The 16,217-nt window shown below is 43.1% G+C and overlaps 1 protein-coding gene across 1 annotated transcript in view; it reads right to left on the bottom strand.

Moving 5' to 3' along the window:
- Positions 1 to 13,727, bottom strand: part of ATP6V0E1 (ATPase H+ transporting V0 subunit e1) — a 36,919-nt gene extending 23,192 nt beyond the window's left edge. Inside the window, exons 1-2 of the mRNA XM_079917035.1 lie at positions 13,549 to 13,727; positions 8,594 to 8,641 (exon numbers count right to left, since the gene is read on the bottom strand). Coding sequence (XP_079773161.1) covers positions 8,594 to 8,641; positions 13,549 to 13,652 — 152 coding nt within the window. The 5' untranslated portion in view covers positions 13,653 to 13,727. The remainder of the gene's footprint in view (positions 1 to 8,593; positions 8,642 to 13,548) is intronic.
- Between the last annotated feature and the right edge of the window lie 2,490 nt (positions 13,728 to 16,217).

The raw sequence follows: 16,217 nt of genomic DNA, 5'->3' as shown, positions 1-16,217 counted from the left end.
ACCCCAATTAAAATTTCAACAGGTTTTTTTGTTGTTGTTGAAACTGACAAGTTGATTCTAAAATGTATATGGTTATTTTAGAATAGCCAAAATAAACTTGAAGAACAAACAGAGGACTTACATTTGCTGATTTCAATATAAAGCTATAGTAATCAAAAGAGTGTGGTATTATCATAAGGCTGGACAAACAGATCAATGAACAGAATAGACAGTCTGTAAATAGACTCACACATATATGGTCAAACCATTTTGAACAAAGATGCCAAAGCAATTTAATGGAGAAGGGAAAGTCTTTTCAACAAATGGCGCAGTGACCACTAGATATCTGTATTGGGAAAACAAAACAAAACAACAGCAACAAAAACAAAGCTTGACCCCACCATTTTAGTGCCGGTGGCCCTTGGAAGCAGTCTTGCCTAACTGCCAAACCCTCTCCCAGGTCAGGCTATAGCGGAAAGCCTTTAGGTCCAAGTCCTTGCTTAATAAGGTAAATGATAAGAAGTTGTTCAACAGGTCTCATATCTTTGTTTATCTCAATTTTTGCCGGAAAAAAATTTTCCAGACCTCCCAGGACCATCTAATATGACCCAAATCCCATTCCCAGACTGCTCTGCTCTTCTCAACACTCGATCCAACTTCCCTCCCTTTTGTTTCTCCCAAACCCGTGCACTGTCTTCTCTGTAACTTGGTCAGTGATCTGCCACTCATACCTTCTATTCTCACACTTCCCCAACTCCAGCATCACTGAAGCCGGGCTCCCCCCTGAGGCTCTCTCAAGCTGAGAAGGCTGCTTATTCTTACAACAGACAGCTCAGGCTTTGGCAATGGCATCAATAACTTCTTTGCTCCCTCTGCTGCCTGCAGACAATTCTCTCCCACTCTCACGAAGAACTGCCTTCTGCTTGGGTATGCGTGCCTACTGACTTTACTACCCTCTCATTTGTGCCAGTCACTCCCCCTTACTTGACAGAGGAGGCTTGAGTTTGTCCTTTGCTGGCTCTTCCTCATCTCTACAACACCTAAATGTTGGCATTCCTCAGGTTTGGCCCTAACCTCTCTTCTCTTCTCTCGCCATCCTTCCCTTTGGTCAGGTTTCTCCACCTTAGCACTACTGACATCTGGGGCTGCATAATTCTGCACTGTGGGGAGGAGGGCTGCACTGTGCAGCGTAGGATGTTCAGCAGCATCCCTGGCCTCTACCTACTGGATGCCAGCCTCATAGAAAACCCCTGTCTTAGGCAATTACATGCACTCGTATGGCCTCCAATCTCTCTTCTTATATCCAGTTTCCTATTTGATGTCTCTTAGAAGGCTCACAGGCATCTCAATCTTCGCACGAACTTAACTGAAGTTTTGTTTTGAAATTTGTCCTGTCCCAAGTCTTCACCATCTTGGTAAATGGCCCAATCCAGAAACCAAGGACCCACCGCTGATTCCTCCCACCTCCTCCACCTGCAGGACCAATAAATTCTACTCCCAAATTAGTTCTCAAATCTGTGCACCCCCTTTATCTTCACTATCACCACCTCAGACCAAACCACAAAGATTCCTCACCTGAATGAATGCCGTAACCTCCTAACTTGTGGCCCTGCTTCCACTCTGGCCTCCAAGCAGCCTGCTCTCCACAGAGCAGCCAAAGTGGTCATCTGACCAAATCACTCCGTTATTTACAATCTGAAAAGATTTCCTATCTACTTAAAATAAAACCTAAACCCCAAGCCCATAAAATCCTACATGACCTGGCCCTCACCTAAATCCCAAACCTACCACTCCTCACCTCACTATCAAACCCCATCACACTACCCTCCCAGAACATTCCAAGCTCCTTACCTCTCAGTGCCTTCGTGTTTGCAGAAGACCGGGCCTCCAGCTGCCCCCATGGCTGACTCCTCCTCCAACAGGCTTTCTGTGAGCACTCTCAATAAACCCTCCCTCCCTCCCACCCCTTCACTGTTCTCTATCACAGCACCCTGTTTGGCTCCTTAAAGCACCTTCTCACCTTGTCTATTACAAATCAAGAACAGCTTTGCTGCTACTGTTGTTAACCTGCTTGTCTGACTCCCTTCACTGGACTGTCACCTCTAGGAGGGCAGGGACGTGGTTCTCTATCATAAACCCAGGAACTGGCACAGAGTAGGTATTCTACGAAATACTTACTAGTTGAATTCTAGGGGAAGATGGGTAGCAAAGCTGTGGAACACACAGACAACTATAAATGAGAGATACAAACAGAAAAACCCACGAAGGCAACAAGCAAATTAGCTAAAACAGAACATGGCTTCCTCTGGCTATCCACCTGAGTTCCAAGCTGAAAGGAGGAAGGGCAGGAGGACTTCATATCTCAGGAACAAATTTAATTTTAATTACCCACTGTTTTCCAGGACTGATGCCGCTATTTCCTTTTATTAGCAGACATCACCAAACAAGACAGGAGAGAGACACACAAAAATTACCAATCTATGGAGAGACAAGACAGACATTTCACCTACGCCAAACACATTTCCTGTCTGAAGGAGCTTCAAAGCTGGAGGTGAAGACAGACCCCACCAACCAGCTAACAGAAGGTCATATACAGGTGCTTCTACTGGCCAAAGGTGAGACAATTTGAACACCAAAGAGATACTAATTATATTGGATTGAAATACATCAAATATGTTTAATTGTATCAGATCATAATGATACTAACACAAAACAAAAATCATTACTCACCACTGGAAGATGCTAAGGAAACAATTTATTATTTTGAAACAGGTAAGCAGAGAGAAGAGCACACATATATCCTAGCTTTTCTTTGTGAACCGTTTTTCAGTTATTTGAATGACAAAATAGTTGATGAAGTAAATCTTTATGGACATATTCTAGCTAATGAATAAATAAGAAGTTATAGAAATAGAACATCATCAGTGATGCCAACAACACAAAGAAAAGTCAGACATGATGTACCCCTGATGAAAATATCAACACCATTTATAAAACAGACAACAAAAAATTGAACCTGAATGTGATCTAGCCCCTAAGTATGACTACCAATTTACAGGAAATACAGAAGAAAGAGGATTATGTTAAATGACACCATGGGTATGCAGTTAATAAGGAACAGACTCTGGAAAACTATGGGGCAAACAATCTGGGTTTTTTTCTATTAAAATATGCCAGGAAAAAAAGAGATTTGGAGAAGAAACCAATAGAGACTTGAAAGACACATCGCTAATCGCAATGCAGGGTCTTTATGAGCATCTTCATTCAAACAAACTGTAAAATAAATATATAAATAAAGTATATGAGACAACTACAGAAATTTAAATGATATTTGATGATATAAAGGAATTAACTTTTTTTGTGTGATAATGGTTTGGGGCTATACTTGAAAAAAGAATGATTACTTTTTAGAGATATACATATATTGAAATATTTACAGATAAACTGATGTCTGGGATTTGCTTCAAAAAAATCTGGGGTGGAAAGGGAAAGTGTGTGGGGATGTAACAAGATTGGCCATGAGTTGATAATTTTTCAACATGGATGACAGACACGTGAAGGTTCATTCATTACATTATTCTACTTTTGTAGAGAGCATACAGTAAGTTTTAAAAGTCCAAAAACAGAAAGCTTAAAAAACAAAACAAAGCATGCTATAGTAAAGAACATTCTAGAAACTGACTAGCTGTGGGTATTTGGTGGGAAACCAAAGTGAAGAACCCTGGCCCTGGGAGGTAATCATGTCCTGTCCCCAAACTGGCTCTAGAGGCAGGACCAAAGCAAGGTTGGGCTCAACTGTGGATCTGCAAATTCCTAGACACGTAGGGGAAAGTGTCTGAAAGCTGTGCAGGTCCTGTGAGATGGGCAGTATTAGGGGGCTGGAGAAGTGAGTGAGGCGGACTCGTTTGGGGGCCACAGAGTAGGGGTTTGGGAGAATGAGTAGATGAGGAAACCTCTTTGGGAAGTGATTGGCGGCTTCACTGGCTCTCTGTTTTGCTGCCTGTCTCCCCTCCCTTAAGAGGGCAGGGAGGGGACTTCCCTGGTGGCACAGTGGTTAAGAATCCGCCTACCAATGCAGGGGAGACGGGTTCGAGCTCTGGTCTGGGAAGATCCCACATGCCGCAGAGCAACTAAGCCCGTGCACCACAACTACTGAGCCCGCGAGCCACAACTACTGAGCCCGTGTGCTGCAACTACTGAAGCCTGCTTGCCTAGAGCCTGCGCTCCGCCGCAAGAGAAACCACCGCAATGAGAAGCCTGTGCACCGCAACGAAGAGTAGGCCCCTGCTCACCACAACTAGAGAGAGCCCACGCACAGCAACGAAGATCCAACGCAGCCAAAAATAAATTAAAAATATAAATGAATTTATTTAAAAAAGAGGGCAGGCAGAGTATTTCTGCTATATATCCAGTGCCTGGTACACAGTAGGTTCATTATAGTACTATTAGTATATATTATTATTAACAATAAGTAAGTTGAGTGAATGAACTCTAATAAGGCCCAATAAAATGAATGCTACAAAGGCAATGTAAGCAAACTGTGCTTACAAGTAACATATAGTTCTTTGAATTAAAATAATTTATTTTTAAAAATCACTGATAATACTATATTTTTCTTATCCTTTGTTATAAGTTTTCACACACAGCATCTTATTTAAAAATTTACCAAACCACACTACAACATAATCACGCCAAATATTATTCAGCCTAGCAGAACCAAGGTCTCCTGGTCTCCTAGTCAACATTTTTTTTCCTGTATCACTCTGCTGGTAAGATTTACAATTAGTCAAGTGCTAAAGATACAGCATGTTTTCCAAGAAGCAATTGTACCTTCACAACACAACACTAAATTTCTACTTTACCCCTAGGATGTGAGTTTTGTAACTCTGGGTAAGCTACAACATAACCCGACATTAACAACTAACCAAAGACCAAGAGAAAGTATAGAATAGTAACTAAAAGGCCTGTATGCTTAAGAAACAAAAGTGATCTTGTGCCTTAGAGAGGAAACCAGATGTAGAGCATTCAGACTTTACTCTGCTGAGCTAGCAACACAAGCTGGTTGTACTGGCAGAGATCCTGATTTATTCAGAGCTCAAACAAGGTTCGGCTGGCGGAATCTAACCTTGAACTAGAACAAACTGGAAGGAGGGAAAAAGTGCCACAAAGAGAAGGCAATTCAAAAGTCTATGAATGTATTGCAAAACATGACTTTGTTTAGGAAATCTAGTTTCTTTGGGGGTGTCTTAATTGCAAATGAGGTATTTTCAAGAAACTATATGTACTAGTGCCAAACAGTAAAGTGTCCTTTGAATTTCAAATTAAATTTGTTACAGAAATCCCACCCCTTTGTGGAATAAGGATGTAAAATACTTGGGATTTGAATTCCACCTGTATGCTTCAGGCAGATATTTCGCTAAATAGGATATATGATCAGGTTTCAAAGAAACAAAAGAGAAAAACAATTGCATAAAGTCTATACCACCCAGCTCATTTCCCCATAAAATGGCCTCCAGAAGCATTTAATGTTGGAACACTGTGTACTAACTAACTTTATTAATACATCGATGACAGTACTGACCCACTGTCAATAGAGCAGTCACCAGCACATTGGGACAAAGGAAAAAAGCTAGACAGCAAGAGAGGTAAGGGCTCACAGACTGTCCTCAACTAAGTCACTAATACTCAAAGTGACACCATTTCCAACCAAGTCCAATTATTTTATTTTACACTTGAAAGTGAAGATAGGAGGCATGAGACTGACAGGTCTCCTGCCTGTTTTAAAGACAGTATCAGGGGCTTCCCTGGTGGAGCAGTGGTTAAGAATCCGCCTGCCAATGTAGGGACACAGGCTCGAGCCCTGGTCCGGGAAGATCCCACATGCTGCAGAGCAACTAAGCCCATGCGCCACAACTACTGAGTCTGCGCTCTAGAGCCCGCAAGCCACAACTACTGAGCCCACGTGCCACAACTACTGAAGCCCACGTGCCTAGAGCCTGTGCTTTGCAACAAGAGAAGCCATGACAATGAGAAGCCTGTGCACTGCAACCAAGAGTAGCCCCCGCTCACCACAACTAGAGAAAGCCCGCACACAGCAACGAAGACCCAACACAGCCGTAAATAAATAAATAAATTTATTTTTTTTAAAAAAAAAGAGAATAACAGGAAAATTAACCAGATTTCAAAGACGATGGAGGACCAGAAAGTCACAAAACATTTTAACCTCATCTTGGTTTAATCTCAAGTCATTCCTCTGCTCAATAATTTTGTCTTTTTTTTTTTTTTTTTAAGACCCCACCACTAACCTTACTGCTCATGCAGTAGAGATCAAAGAAATGAAAACAAAGGCTTTTTCAATTACAGGACCACTCCTTGGCTCCTGGATTGATTAAGGGCTTCCTTGCTGTAATTTCTAGAGGAGATTCGGTAGGATAGGCTGGTACTCAGTCACCCCGACTTAAACGAGGAATTCTTGATGATGCATGTACTGCTTCTCATTTACTCTTTAGAGTTAAACACAGCTAGGATAAGAATGCCCTCTATTCGCTACATGTCAGACTTCCATTCTGGGGGCTGAGCTATGACCTGAAAAGGCCTCTTTTTTACCTTTCTAACTAAAACGAAAAGACTAAACAAGCCAACTGCATAAAGTCTCATCACATAAGCACTCGTATCAAGGCAGTCAAACAACATCATCATCATTTAGCCAAACTTCTATAGTGCTATATGATTCAGCTTTAAACACTTCAAGTTGCACTGAAGCAAGTGACCGAATGGCCAGATAGCCAAAATTCATGGTAATAACTCTTTGTCAGGGGCAGATTTTGATCTATGCCAACAACCAGAACTGGCTCATACCCACAAACCTCTTTGAAAAACCTTAGTGCAAAAGTCCCAGGATACAAGAAATTCATAGATTCAGAGCCACAGCCTTTCATCACAGGATTAGAATGCTGCTTCCTACCACATGTGGGCACTAAGCAAGAGTTGGCCATCACCAATACTTTCCATATAAGGAAGTCTCAGGAAGCTAGCAAGCTCTCTTTAAAAAAAGAGAATTGCTGGTTCTAAACTCTTAACAGGCAATCCCTAAAAGGATAAATTCTATGGTATGTGAAATATATCTCAATTAAAAAAAAAAAAGAAAGAATAGTTCAACTGGGACTTCCTTGGTAGCGCAGTGGTTAAGAATCCACCTGCCAATGCAGGGGACATGGGTTTGAGCCCTGGTCCAGGAAGATCCCACATGCCACGGAGCAACTAAGCCTGTGCGCCACAACTACTGAGCCTGTGCTCTAGAGCCCGCGAGCCACAACTACTGAGCCCGCACTCTAGAGCCCACGAGCCACAACTACTGAAGCCTGCACACCTAGAGCCCGTGCTCTGCAACAAGAGAAGTCCCCATTCGCCACAACTAGAGAAAGCCCGTGCAGTAATGAAGACCCAATGCAGCCAAAAATTAATTAATTAAAAAAAAAATAGGGCTTCCCTGGTGGCTCAGTGGTTGGGAGTCCGTCTGCCGATGCAGGGGACACAGGTTCGTGCCCCGGTCCGGGAAGATTCCACATGCCGCGGAGCGGCTGGGCCCGTGAGCCATGGCTGCTGAGCCTGTGCGTCCAGAGCCTGTGCTCCGCAACGGGAGAGGCCACAACAGTGAGAGGCCCGTGTACCGCAAAGAAATAAAAAATAATAATAGTTCAAATGCAGTTTTGCCATTTTAAACAGTATTCCAAAAATATATGTTGAGAAATTACCTCACATATCCCAAAGCTTTCATTCAAGTTTATATAATCTATTCGAACAGATGCCAACTATTATCATACTTTGATACAGTGTATAATGAATTGTTTAAAAAAATTACCCTTACTCTACTCAATCACAATTCTAGCTCAACTTCTATTCATGAGATAAAACAAAAGTTATAATAAAGAATGGCAGGACTTCCCTGGTGGTGCAGTGGTTAAGAATCCGCCTGCCAATGCAGGGGACGTGGGTTTGAGCCCTGGTCCAGGAAGATCCCACATGCCGCAGAGCAACTAAGCCCGTGCACCACAACTACTGAGCCTGCGTTCTACAGCCCATGAGCCACAACTACTGAGCCCATGTACCACAACTACGGAAGGCCACGCGCCTAGAGCCCGTGCTCTGCAACAAGAGAAGCCCCAACTCGCCACAACTAGAGAAAGCCCACGCACAGCAATGAAGACCCAACGCAGACAAAAATAAATACATAATAAAGAATGGCTTTATTGGCTTCATAGTGAGAAATTTAAGTGAAATGAGTAGGCTCAAATACTTCACAGTAGTAAAATATAAAGCAGTACGATGACAATTTCTGGCTAATTGTATGATTGAAATTTGTGCCAAATAAATTACACTTGTATTGCCAGACGAACTGAGCATCTGTACAGTTCTTAGGTATATATCCTGAACATAGGAAAAGTGTTCTTTTCAACCTTAGGATACTATTTCTAGATGTTACACCAGGAACAAGCCCCAGTGAAACAAAAATGTAAAGTTTCATGACAATCATGCTCCACGTATTTAACTTTTATTCACACATATGATAAATACCAGGAATAACTGCTTATTGTTTTAGGAAAAAACTACTTACAAGAGATAGCAGCAAACGGAACAGGTCACCAACATGGTGATGATAACTCTGGAGAAAAAAAAAAAGTGCAAGCATTAGATAACTAGCAAACTATGCAGACTTTGCAGGAGGTTTAAGTTCCCTTCCCAGGTGATCAAACCTGGCAAGGATTGCACAACCAGGAAAATACATCTGAATCTGTTCAAACACCAGAGACAGCAGGGTGCCCTGGGGTGCACACAGCAGAATTCTACGGAAGTCATTAACATTTGTATTTAAGGGAATGTGTACTGATGCCACAGATTAGAGGTCTAATCCAAACCCATCTGAAACTGAACACAAAAGGCTGTACTGGTAATAGCTTTGACATCCAAGTAACTGCCCTATTTGGTATATGAAATGACACTATACTGCTAAAAATGTTACTGAGTCCAAGCTCGCTCTGCTCACCGCACGACAGGCCAATGAATCGGAGACGAGGTGTTGAGGCAAGGGATACGACTTTATTGGGAAAGCCGGCAGCCCGAGAAGATGGCAGACTGGTGTCTCCGAAAAACCATCTTCTCTGGGTCTGGATGCCAGTTTCTTTTATAGAATCAGAGAGGGAGAGGCGGTGAGGAAGTAAAGTAAAAGGGCCATCAGTCTTGCAAAACATCTGGAATGACCAGCCTCCGTGAGGGGATGTGTTAGTTTCTTCTTTTTTGCAGCCATTCACAGGTAAGCAGGGCTAGCAGAGGGATAGGGTTCCCTGAGGCAGGCCATTATGTATGATTATAATAACAAAAGCAATGAAAAGCAAAGGTTAAAGTCAAAGAAACAGATCCAATGTGGAGTCCGATTTAGCTCTTCCGTGTTACCAAAATATGACTTTCTAGCCTTGACCTCTCTCCATCTCCATTCCTGTCTGAAAAATAGTTAAACCTGGATCTCTGATCAGCTGAATTTCAACGTTTAAAAAATTGAATTCATGATATTCTTTTCCCATTTCTCTTTCCAAATTTAAATCTCCTACTCCAGAGAAGCTCTGCCATTTCCACCCATCTGACCCACCCCTCCAATCTGTCATCTTTTTACTCATGCCTCCCCTGCACCTTCAGTCACCAAATGCTGTGGATTAGTCCTTTGAAGCAGCTCTCCTTATGCAGATTTTTTTCCTTTCTATTCCCATCGTTAAAATCAAAATTTATCAGGTCTGCCTGGCTAACTGCTGGCAGATTCAAAACTTTCTTCCTTCCCTTTCATTCTATCCATACAATCTTTCATTCATTCTACAATCACCTTGGGTTAATCTTTCTAAAATATTCCTTTCATTACATCACTCTGCAGCTTATCACCTTTCAATGCTCCCCCATCATTCACAGGCGTTACTTCCAAAGACGGGGTCTCCACACCCCATAGAGTAAGAAAGACTATCTCCTAGAAGGCAGGGGGCAAATATCTGAACTCCTATATATATTATGTTTAACTCATCCTTTAGAAATTCTGTGTGTGTGCATATATTTTCTGTGGTTAATACACTGGCTTGTCCATTCAACAGATTCAGAGTGACTTGTATGCACCAGGCTCTGGGGAGAGAGGAGTGAACAAAAGGGATGAAAACCCCTGAAGTTTAGCAAAGCAAAGGTTCCTGGTGAGAGGGTATCAGGCATTCAAAGAGGACAGAGGCCAGTGTGGCTGAGCTGAGCAAGGACAGCCTGGTAGGAAGTGAGGTCAGAGGTATCTGGTAGCCTCTGAAAGGAAAAGGGAAGCTATTTTGGAGGGATTTGAGGAGAAGACTGACAAAATCTGACCCAAATTCTAATAGGATCTCTCTGCAGGGTGGAAATAGACTAGGGAAGAGAAAGCAAAAGGAAAAGCAGAAAAACCAGTTAGTGGGGAATTGCACCAATGGACCACTCTGGTAGCAGTGCCTGTAGTGAGAACCGGTCAGACTCTGGATATATCCTGAAGGCACATTCTTCAAAACATGTACCTTATAGTACATATATAAATAGGTATTGGGGGTTGCACATCATGTTTATTATTCTCCATCCCAAGCTTCTGCTCCTCTTCTTCCATTCCCCTGCCCCAACCTGGAATCCCTCCCTCAGTCTTTCCCTTCCCCAAAAGACCAACTCAGAGATCGGAAACAGCTGAGGCCCCTCTGTACTATTTGATTAATAGTTCGATATCAAACGCTCCCTCATGGGAATTCCCTGGTGGTCCAGTGGCTAGGACTCCACGCTTCCACTGTGCGGGTTCGATCCCTGGTCAGGGAACTAAGATCCCGCAAGCCGCACGGCACAATGCAGCCAAAAAGAAAAGAAAAAAAATTTTTTAATTAAGATATCAGTTCCTAATGTGCTTCATTAAAATATCAGTTCCTAATGTGCTTCTTCTAAGTTATTGCCTGCTGAAGAGTTTAGGGGTGAAGTGTCATGATAACTGCAATTTACCTTCAAATGATTCAGCAAAATTACGTATGTATGTATGCACACCTGGATTCATAGACAAAGCAAATATAAAGCAAATATGAATATGTCAGCATTATTGAATCTAGGTGGTGTTATACAACACCTGTACTACTCTATTTTTCTGAATGTTCAAAAATGTTATGTCTGAAAAAATTGGAGCTGACTGAACTGTAACACTAATCCCTGTGCTCTGTCCCCATTCCCTCCCCCACAACTACTGCTAAGGGAGCCACTGTGAAAAAATCTGAAGCTTTCAGAGAATCTGTGGATTCCTAAAGAGGAGAATGGGAAATCATGAAAAATAGGAATGGTCAGGAACCAGTACTCCAGGTACAGACTTCATTTTATCCAGCCCTTTTTCAGTTGTAGAAAAGATGAGAGTAAGAGGCTTGTTTTAGGTTATACATAGATTCAGAAGAGTTTTTCCCCTTTTGCTCCCTTTTCCCCCCAGCTTCATGAGGTCCTGAAAACCTCCTAATCACCCAGGTTTCTGCATTCTGATGTGCAGGGATCTCAGAGAAGAGGATTTAACAGCAAAGTCTCCTTTCTTCCCTTCTCACACAGCACCTTTACTTAGCTCCTTAACGAAGATGTTTTTAATCCTTCAAATCAGAAATGCTCTCCCGTGTTAAAAATTCACCAGAGTCCTTGAATCAATTCAGCTCCTTCGTGTATTTAAAAAAAAAAAAATCACTTGCAGTCTTTTCAGAAGGTAAAGGGGAACTAATACTAATTCAGTACTAATATTTCCATTTTACAATGAGGAAACAGGAACATGGAAAAGTTAACTAAACTATCCAAGGTCATAGGGATCATCCAGCCGGGAGCAGTGTTTCTCAAAGTGTAATACAGTAACTCCTAGGAGACACCTAGTGTTTTAAGACCTGCTCAATCCTGCCAAGAGCAGGAAATACAAGGACTGAGGTGGAGGCTATGAATTAGATCCAGATAACATATCACTAGCAGGTCAAACCTGAATAGTGACACTAGGGCTAGAAACTGAGTAGCCCATGGACCACTGGAGGCGTTTCATTACCCCGGGTAACACCAGTGGCATCAAGACCCAAGGCTGGGCATGGTGGGCCCCAAATGGGGGTCTTCAAGAAAGGAGTGGTCAACACTACCAGAACATTAATAAATGCTTTCTGAGTATGAAGGCTGGAAAGGAAGACAGTGGGTAATGAAACAGCTGAAGACAGAAACACAACAAAAGAGTACTATGTTGTTCTCTAATTCCAGTAGGAGAAACAAGCCCAAGGAATTAAATTTGGTTAATACAAATTGTTTTAATAACCCCAGAATTCTGACACTCTAAATCATCTATTACAGGCTGGAAAGATGACCCTATATAACTGATGTTAGGGGTGGGGTGGGGAAGAGGAACCTAATACAGTGAAATGACAGAAATTCATCCACCATTTTTCCTTTTTAAACAAATTATGATTTACTTGTAAGCTCGATGGAAGTAACAGGTCTAACACAGTTTATTCCAGAGAGCAAAAGGGGTTCAGGTCACAAAACATTAAGGAAGTAATAGCATTTTCTTTCCTTTAATAAAGGCAATAGACTTATCCACTCAATAACTTTTTACTGAATGTCTACTCTGCATGCAGAGCACTGTGAAGCCACCAATTCGTTTCAAAGAATAAAACAAGAGATGGTGTTCCCCCAAATCTGTGACTTCAGTCTAAGTTTCACCCCACATGATCTTGCCGCCGAGGAAAAAATGACTAAAAGGCAAAGAGGAACCAGAAAGAGGGTGTTCCAAAGCCCCTTTGAAGATAAGACTCTGTTTCATACTACAATAAAAAAAAAGTTTACTTACAAAACAGATAAAGCTCTAACAAAGAAGTCTGGGGGAAAAAAGTCTTTCTTAACCAATCATTCTAAGAGCTTGTTACACTCACATACAAGGGCTGGAGAGCCCTTGGAAAGGTATGACGCAGGGGTTTCTAAACAATACCTCCGACTCTTTGATAATTAATCTCGCTCTAGATCAAGCCCCAGCTAGAGCCTGGCGCCCACTAGATGCAAGGCCTGGGCTCAACGTTGCTGCACAAGCTTGTCCTCTGCAACTGCGGCAGTCTGTGAGGCAGAGAGATCAATTTCTGTTTTATTTATTTGATCCGTTCCTTTAAAGTTTAGGCAAACGAGGCCTCATTTGGGTAGACGGCAGGGCTAAAGGGGCGACAGACGTCTAGGGACGAACCCCAACTTCTCCTTGAGTCTTTATAAACCCATTTCCGACTGCACCGTCCCCACACAGAGACGTGATGAGAAAAAATTCCCCTACAACTCCTTCCCAAGGAGGGTCCGCCGGAAGTCACCCTCCTCACGTTCAGGCCGGGAGACACTGAGGCTGCTGCGATAAGGAAGTCGAGGGGCTGCACGGGGGTCGGGGCCTGACTGGAGGGCAGGATCACCCGGGCAAGGTCTCCGACCGGTGCGGAATCGCCCCCTCCCCCGCCCGGCTCTGCGGGTCCTCACCGCGCGTCCCTCCCCAGGCAGGCCTGGCGCACTTACCCCCGGTTGGGACCCTTAGGGATGAACCAGGGCACCAGGAAGCCGACGAAGCCCCAGAACACGCTCATCACGATGAGAGGCACGGTGAGGCCCGTATACGCCATGGCTGCTGCGGGAGGTGCCAGCCCCTGCCCCGCCGCCTCACTGTGGTCCCACCCGGAAGTGTCAACACCGGCCGCGTGACCTGCGCGCGCAAAGACCCGCCTCCCGCACCCCACGTGACCTCGCGCCGGACTCCGCCCCGCCGGGGACCGGGAGACAGAGCCCCGCCCACGCCCGGCCGGTCTTGGGGTCCTGCTCCTTGGAGGGACATCAGTCACCCCAGAGCCCCAGAGGTAGGGGTAAGTCACCAGGGGCTCAGCAAAGTTTTCTGATACGAAGGTGACCCTTTTAAGAAAAGAGTGTAGGTATTTACAGCTTTATCTTATGCAACAAACATATAAAGAACTTAATAGTAAGTTTCTGTTCAGAATTCCTGTGTGCCAGGCACTGGGCCATGAGCTTTAAGTGTTTGAGTTTGTTTTAAACACCTCACGACAGCCTATGAAGTCGTTTTCATTATTATCCCCACTTTGCCGTTGAAGAAACTGAGGCCCAGGGAGGAGGTTAAGGATCTTGGCCAGAGTCACATAGCTACTAAGTGGCGGAGCCAGGATTTAACCTTTGACGGTGTGATTTTCAAGCCCAGTGCTCTTAGCTACTTACCTACTGAATGACTTGTGCACTGTGCCAAGTTTGGGGGTTACAGAAATCAGACAGACACTGCCTCCCCTCAGGGAGTTCACAGGCTGGTGAGATGGACTTGTGAGCAGGCCACTCAATGCAGTGTGAAGGTAGAGTGGACCATAGTGCACAACTTTTCCATCCCAGCCAGTCCTGAGCTGAGCCTTGAAAGAGGAGTAGAAATTAGCCAGAGTAGTAAGGAGAAGGTAACATGGAGTTTCAAATGCTTGCCAAGGATTTTCACATATGTTCATTGTAGTATGTGACAACCTTGGAACAGAGGAACCCAGTTCTCAGAGAGGTTGACAGAGCTCTCAGGCAGAAGCCAGATGGAAAGCAAATCTATAAACCAATCCAATGTGCTTTACCCTGGACCATGTTTTCCCAGCAATAGTCACATTTCCTTACCTGGAATTGTCTCCTGATTTCTTTCTTCATTCAACTAGAATGGATTCCTGGATTAAATGAGAAATTGGACCAAAGATCTTTAATATCTCTTGAAACACGATTCCAAGCCTTTACCTGAAGGACAAGGCGGGAAACTAGTTGGTCTCCTTTGTGCTCATCCTGCCCCCCGCAACAACTCAGTCTCTACAGAAATTCTGTTGTCCTTAAGTTCCAGTCCAGGCATCACCTTCACCAAGACCTATTTTCATTCTGTTATTGCATGTCTTGTGGCCTTCTACTTGTTTGTGTGTATAAATTAACCAACCCTCTACTAGAGGGCAAACTCCTTGATTATGGGCACTGTTTAACTGATCTTTGTTCCTTAGAAGCACTTTATACATAGAATGTGCTCAATAAACACTTGTACAACTGAATTGAATAGTTAAAGGGTGAAATCAGCCAGAACTAAATTAGAGAAAAAAGTTTGCTCTTTCTTCCCATTTCTTTTTTTAAAAACTTATTTCTAATCGTGGCAAAATAAATATACATAACATAAAACTTAACCTTCTTTACCACTTTTAAGTGTACAGTCCAATAGTGTTAAGTATTCACACTGTTGTGCACCTGATCTCCAGAACATTTTCATACGCACTAAACAAATCCCCATTCTCTCCTTCCCCCGCCCCTGGCAACCACCATCCTACTTTCTGTTTCTATAAGCTTGACTACTCAAGATACCTGATATAAGTGGAATCATAGAACATTTGTCTTTTTGTGACTGGCTTATTTCACTTAGCATAATGTCCTCTAGATTCATCCATGTTGTAGCATGTATCAGAATTTCCATCCTTTTTAAGGCTGAATAATATTCAACTGTATGTATATACCACGTTTTGTTTCTCCATTCATCCGTGGTTGGATAGTTGGGTTGCCTTCACTTTTTTGGCTATTGTAAATTTTTTTCCCCCTTTAAAAATAAATGCAGATATTTTTAAGTTGATCTTGGTACGTCTAACTTTTGCCTTGCCTTCTTGGCAGCCTCTCTGAGAAGCAGATGTTGGGGAGCACAGGGATGTGGCTGTTCAGACACCAATTCTGTCGAAATCTGTTTCAGCCTCTGTGAAAGAGAAAAATCTTTAATCTCGGTATTATATTTGTGGGCTAGTATTGGCCAATAGCTCCCTCTATCAGTCAGTCTGTCCAAAACATTTTATCACATGTTCCAAGTGAAAACTGTGGAGAAGGCCAGGAACTAGGATTCAGTGACCCTCTGAATGAAGAAATATTCTCTGCTTTCAAGGCATTTAAAGTCTCCTGCAGGAAATAAACCAGACTTTGGGCAGCGGTCCCAGGACTGCTGGGGAGTCCCTGAGACTCTCCCAGGGGGTCCACCAAGTCCTCTCTTTTCTAACTACCAATCTGTGTGAGGTTGAATTTTCTTCCTTTGCTTCCTTCTCTTCCAAAACATCATATTGCCACAGACTGAATGCAGAAGCATTGTAAGAATCCATTTGCCTTCTACTAAACCAGACATTAAGGAATTTTGCAAAAATGTAACA

The sequence above is a fragment of the Stenella coeruleoalba genome (assembly GCF_951394435.1).
Source record: "Stenella coeruleoalba genome assembly, chromosome: 3".
Taxonomy (NCBI): Eukaryota; Metazoa; Chordata; class Mammalia; order Artiodactyla; family Delphinidae; genus Stenella; species Stenella coeruleoalba.
The sequence above is the reverse complement of the archived record's forward strand: the minus strand, read 5'-3'. Positions and strand labels throughout refer to the sequence as shown.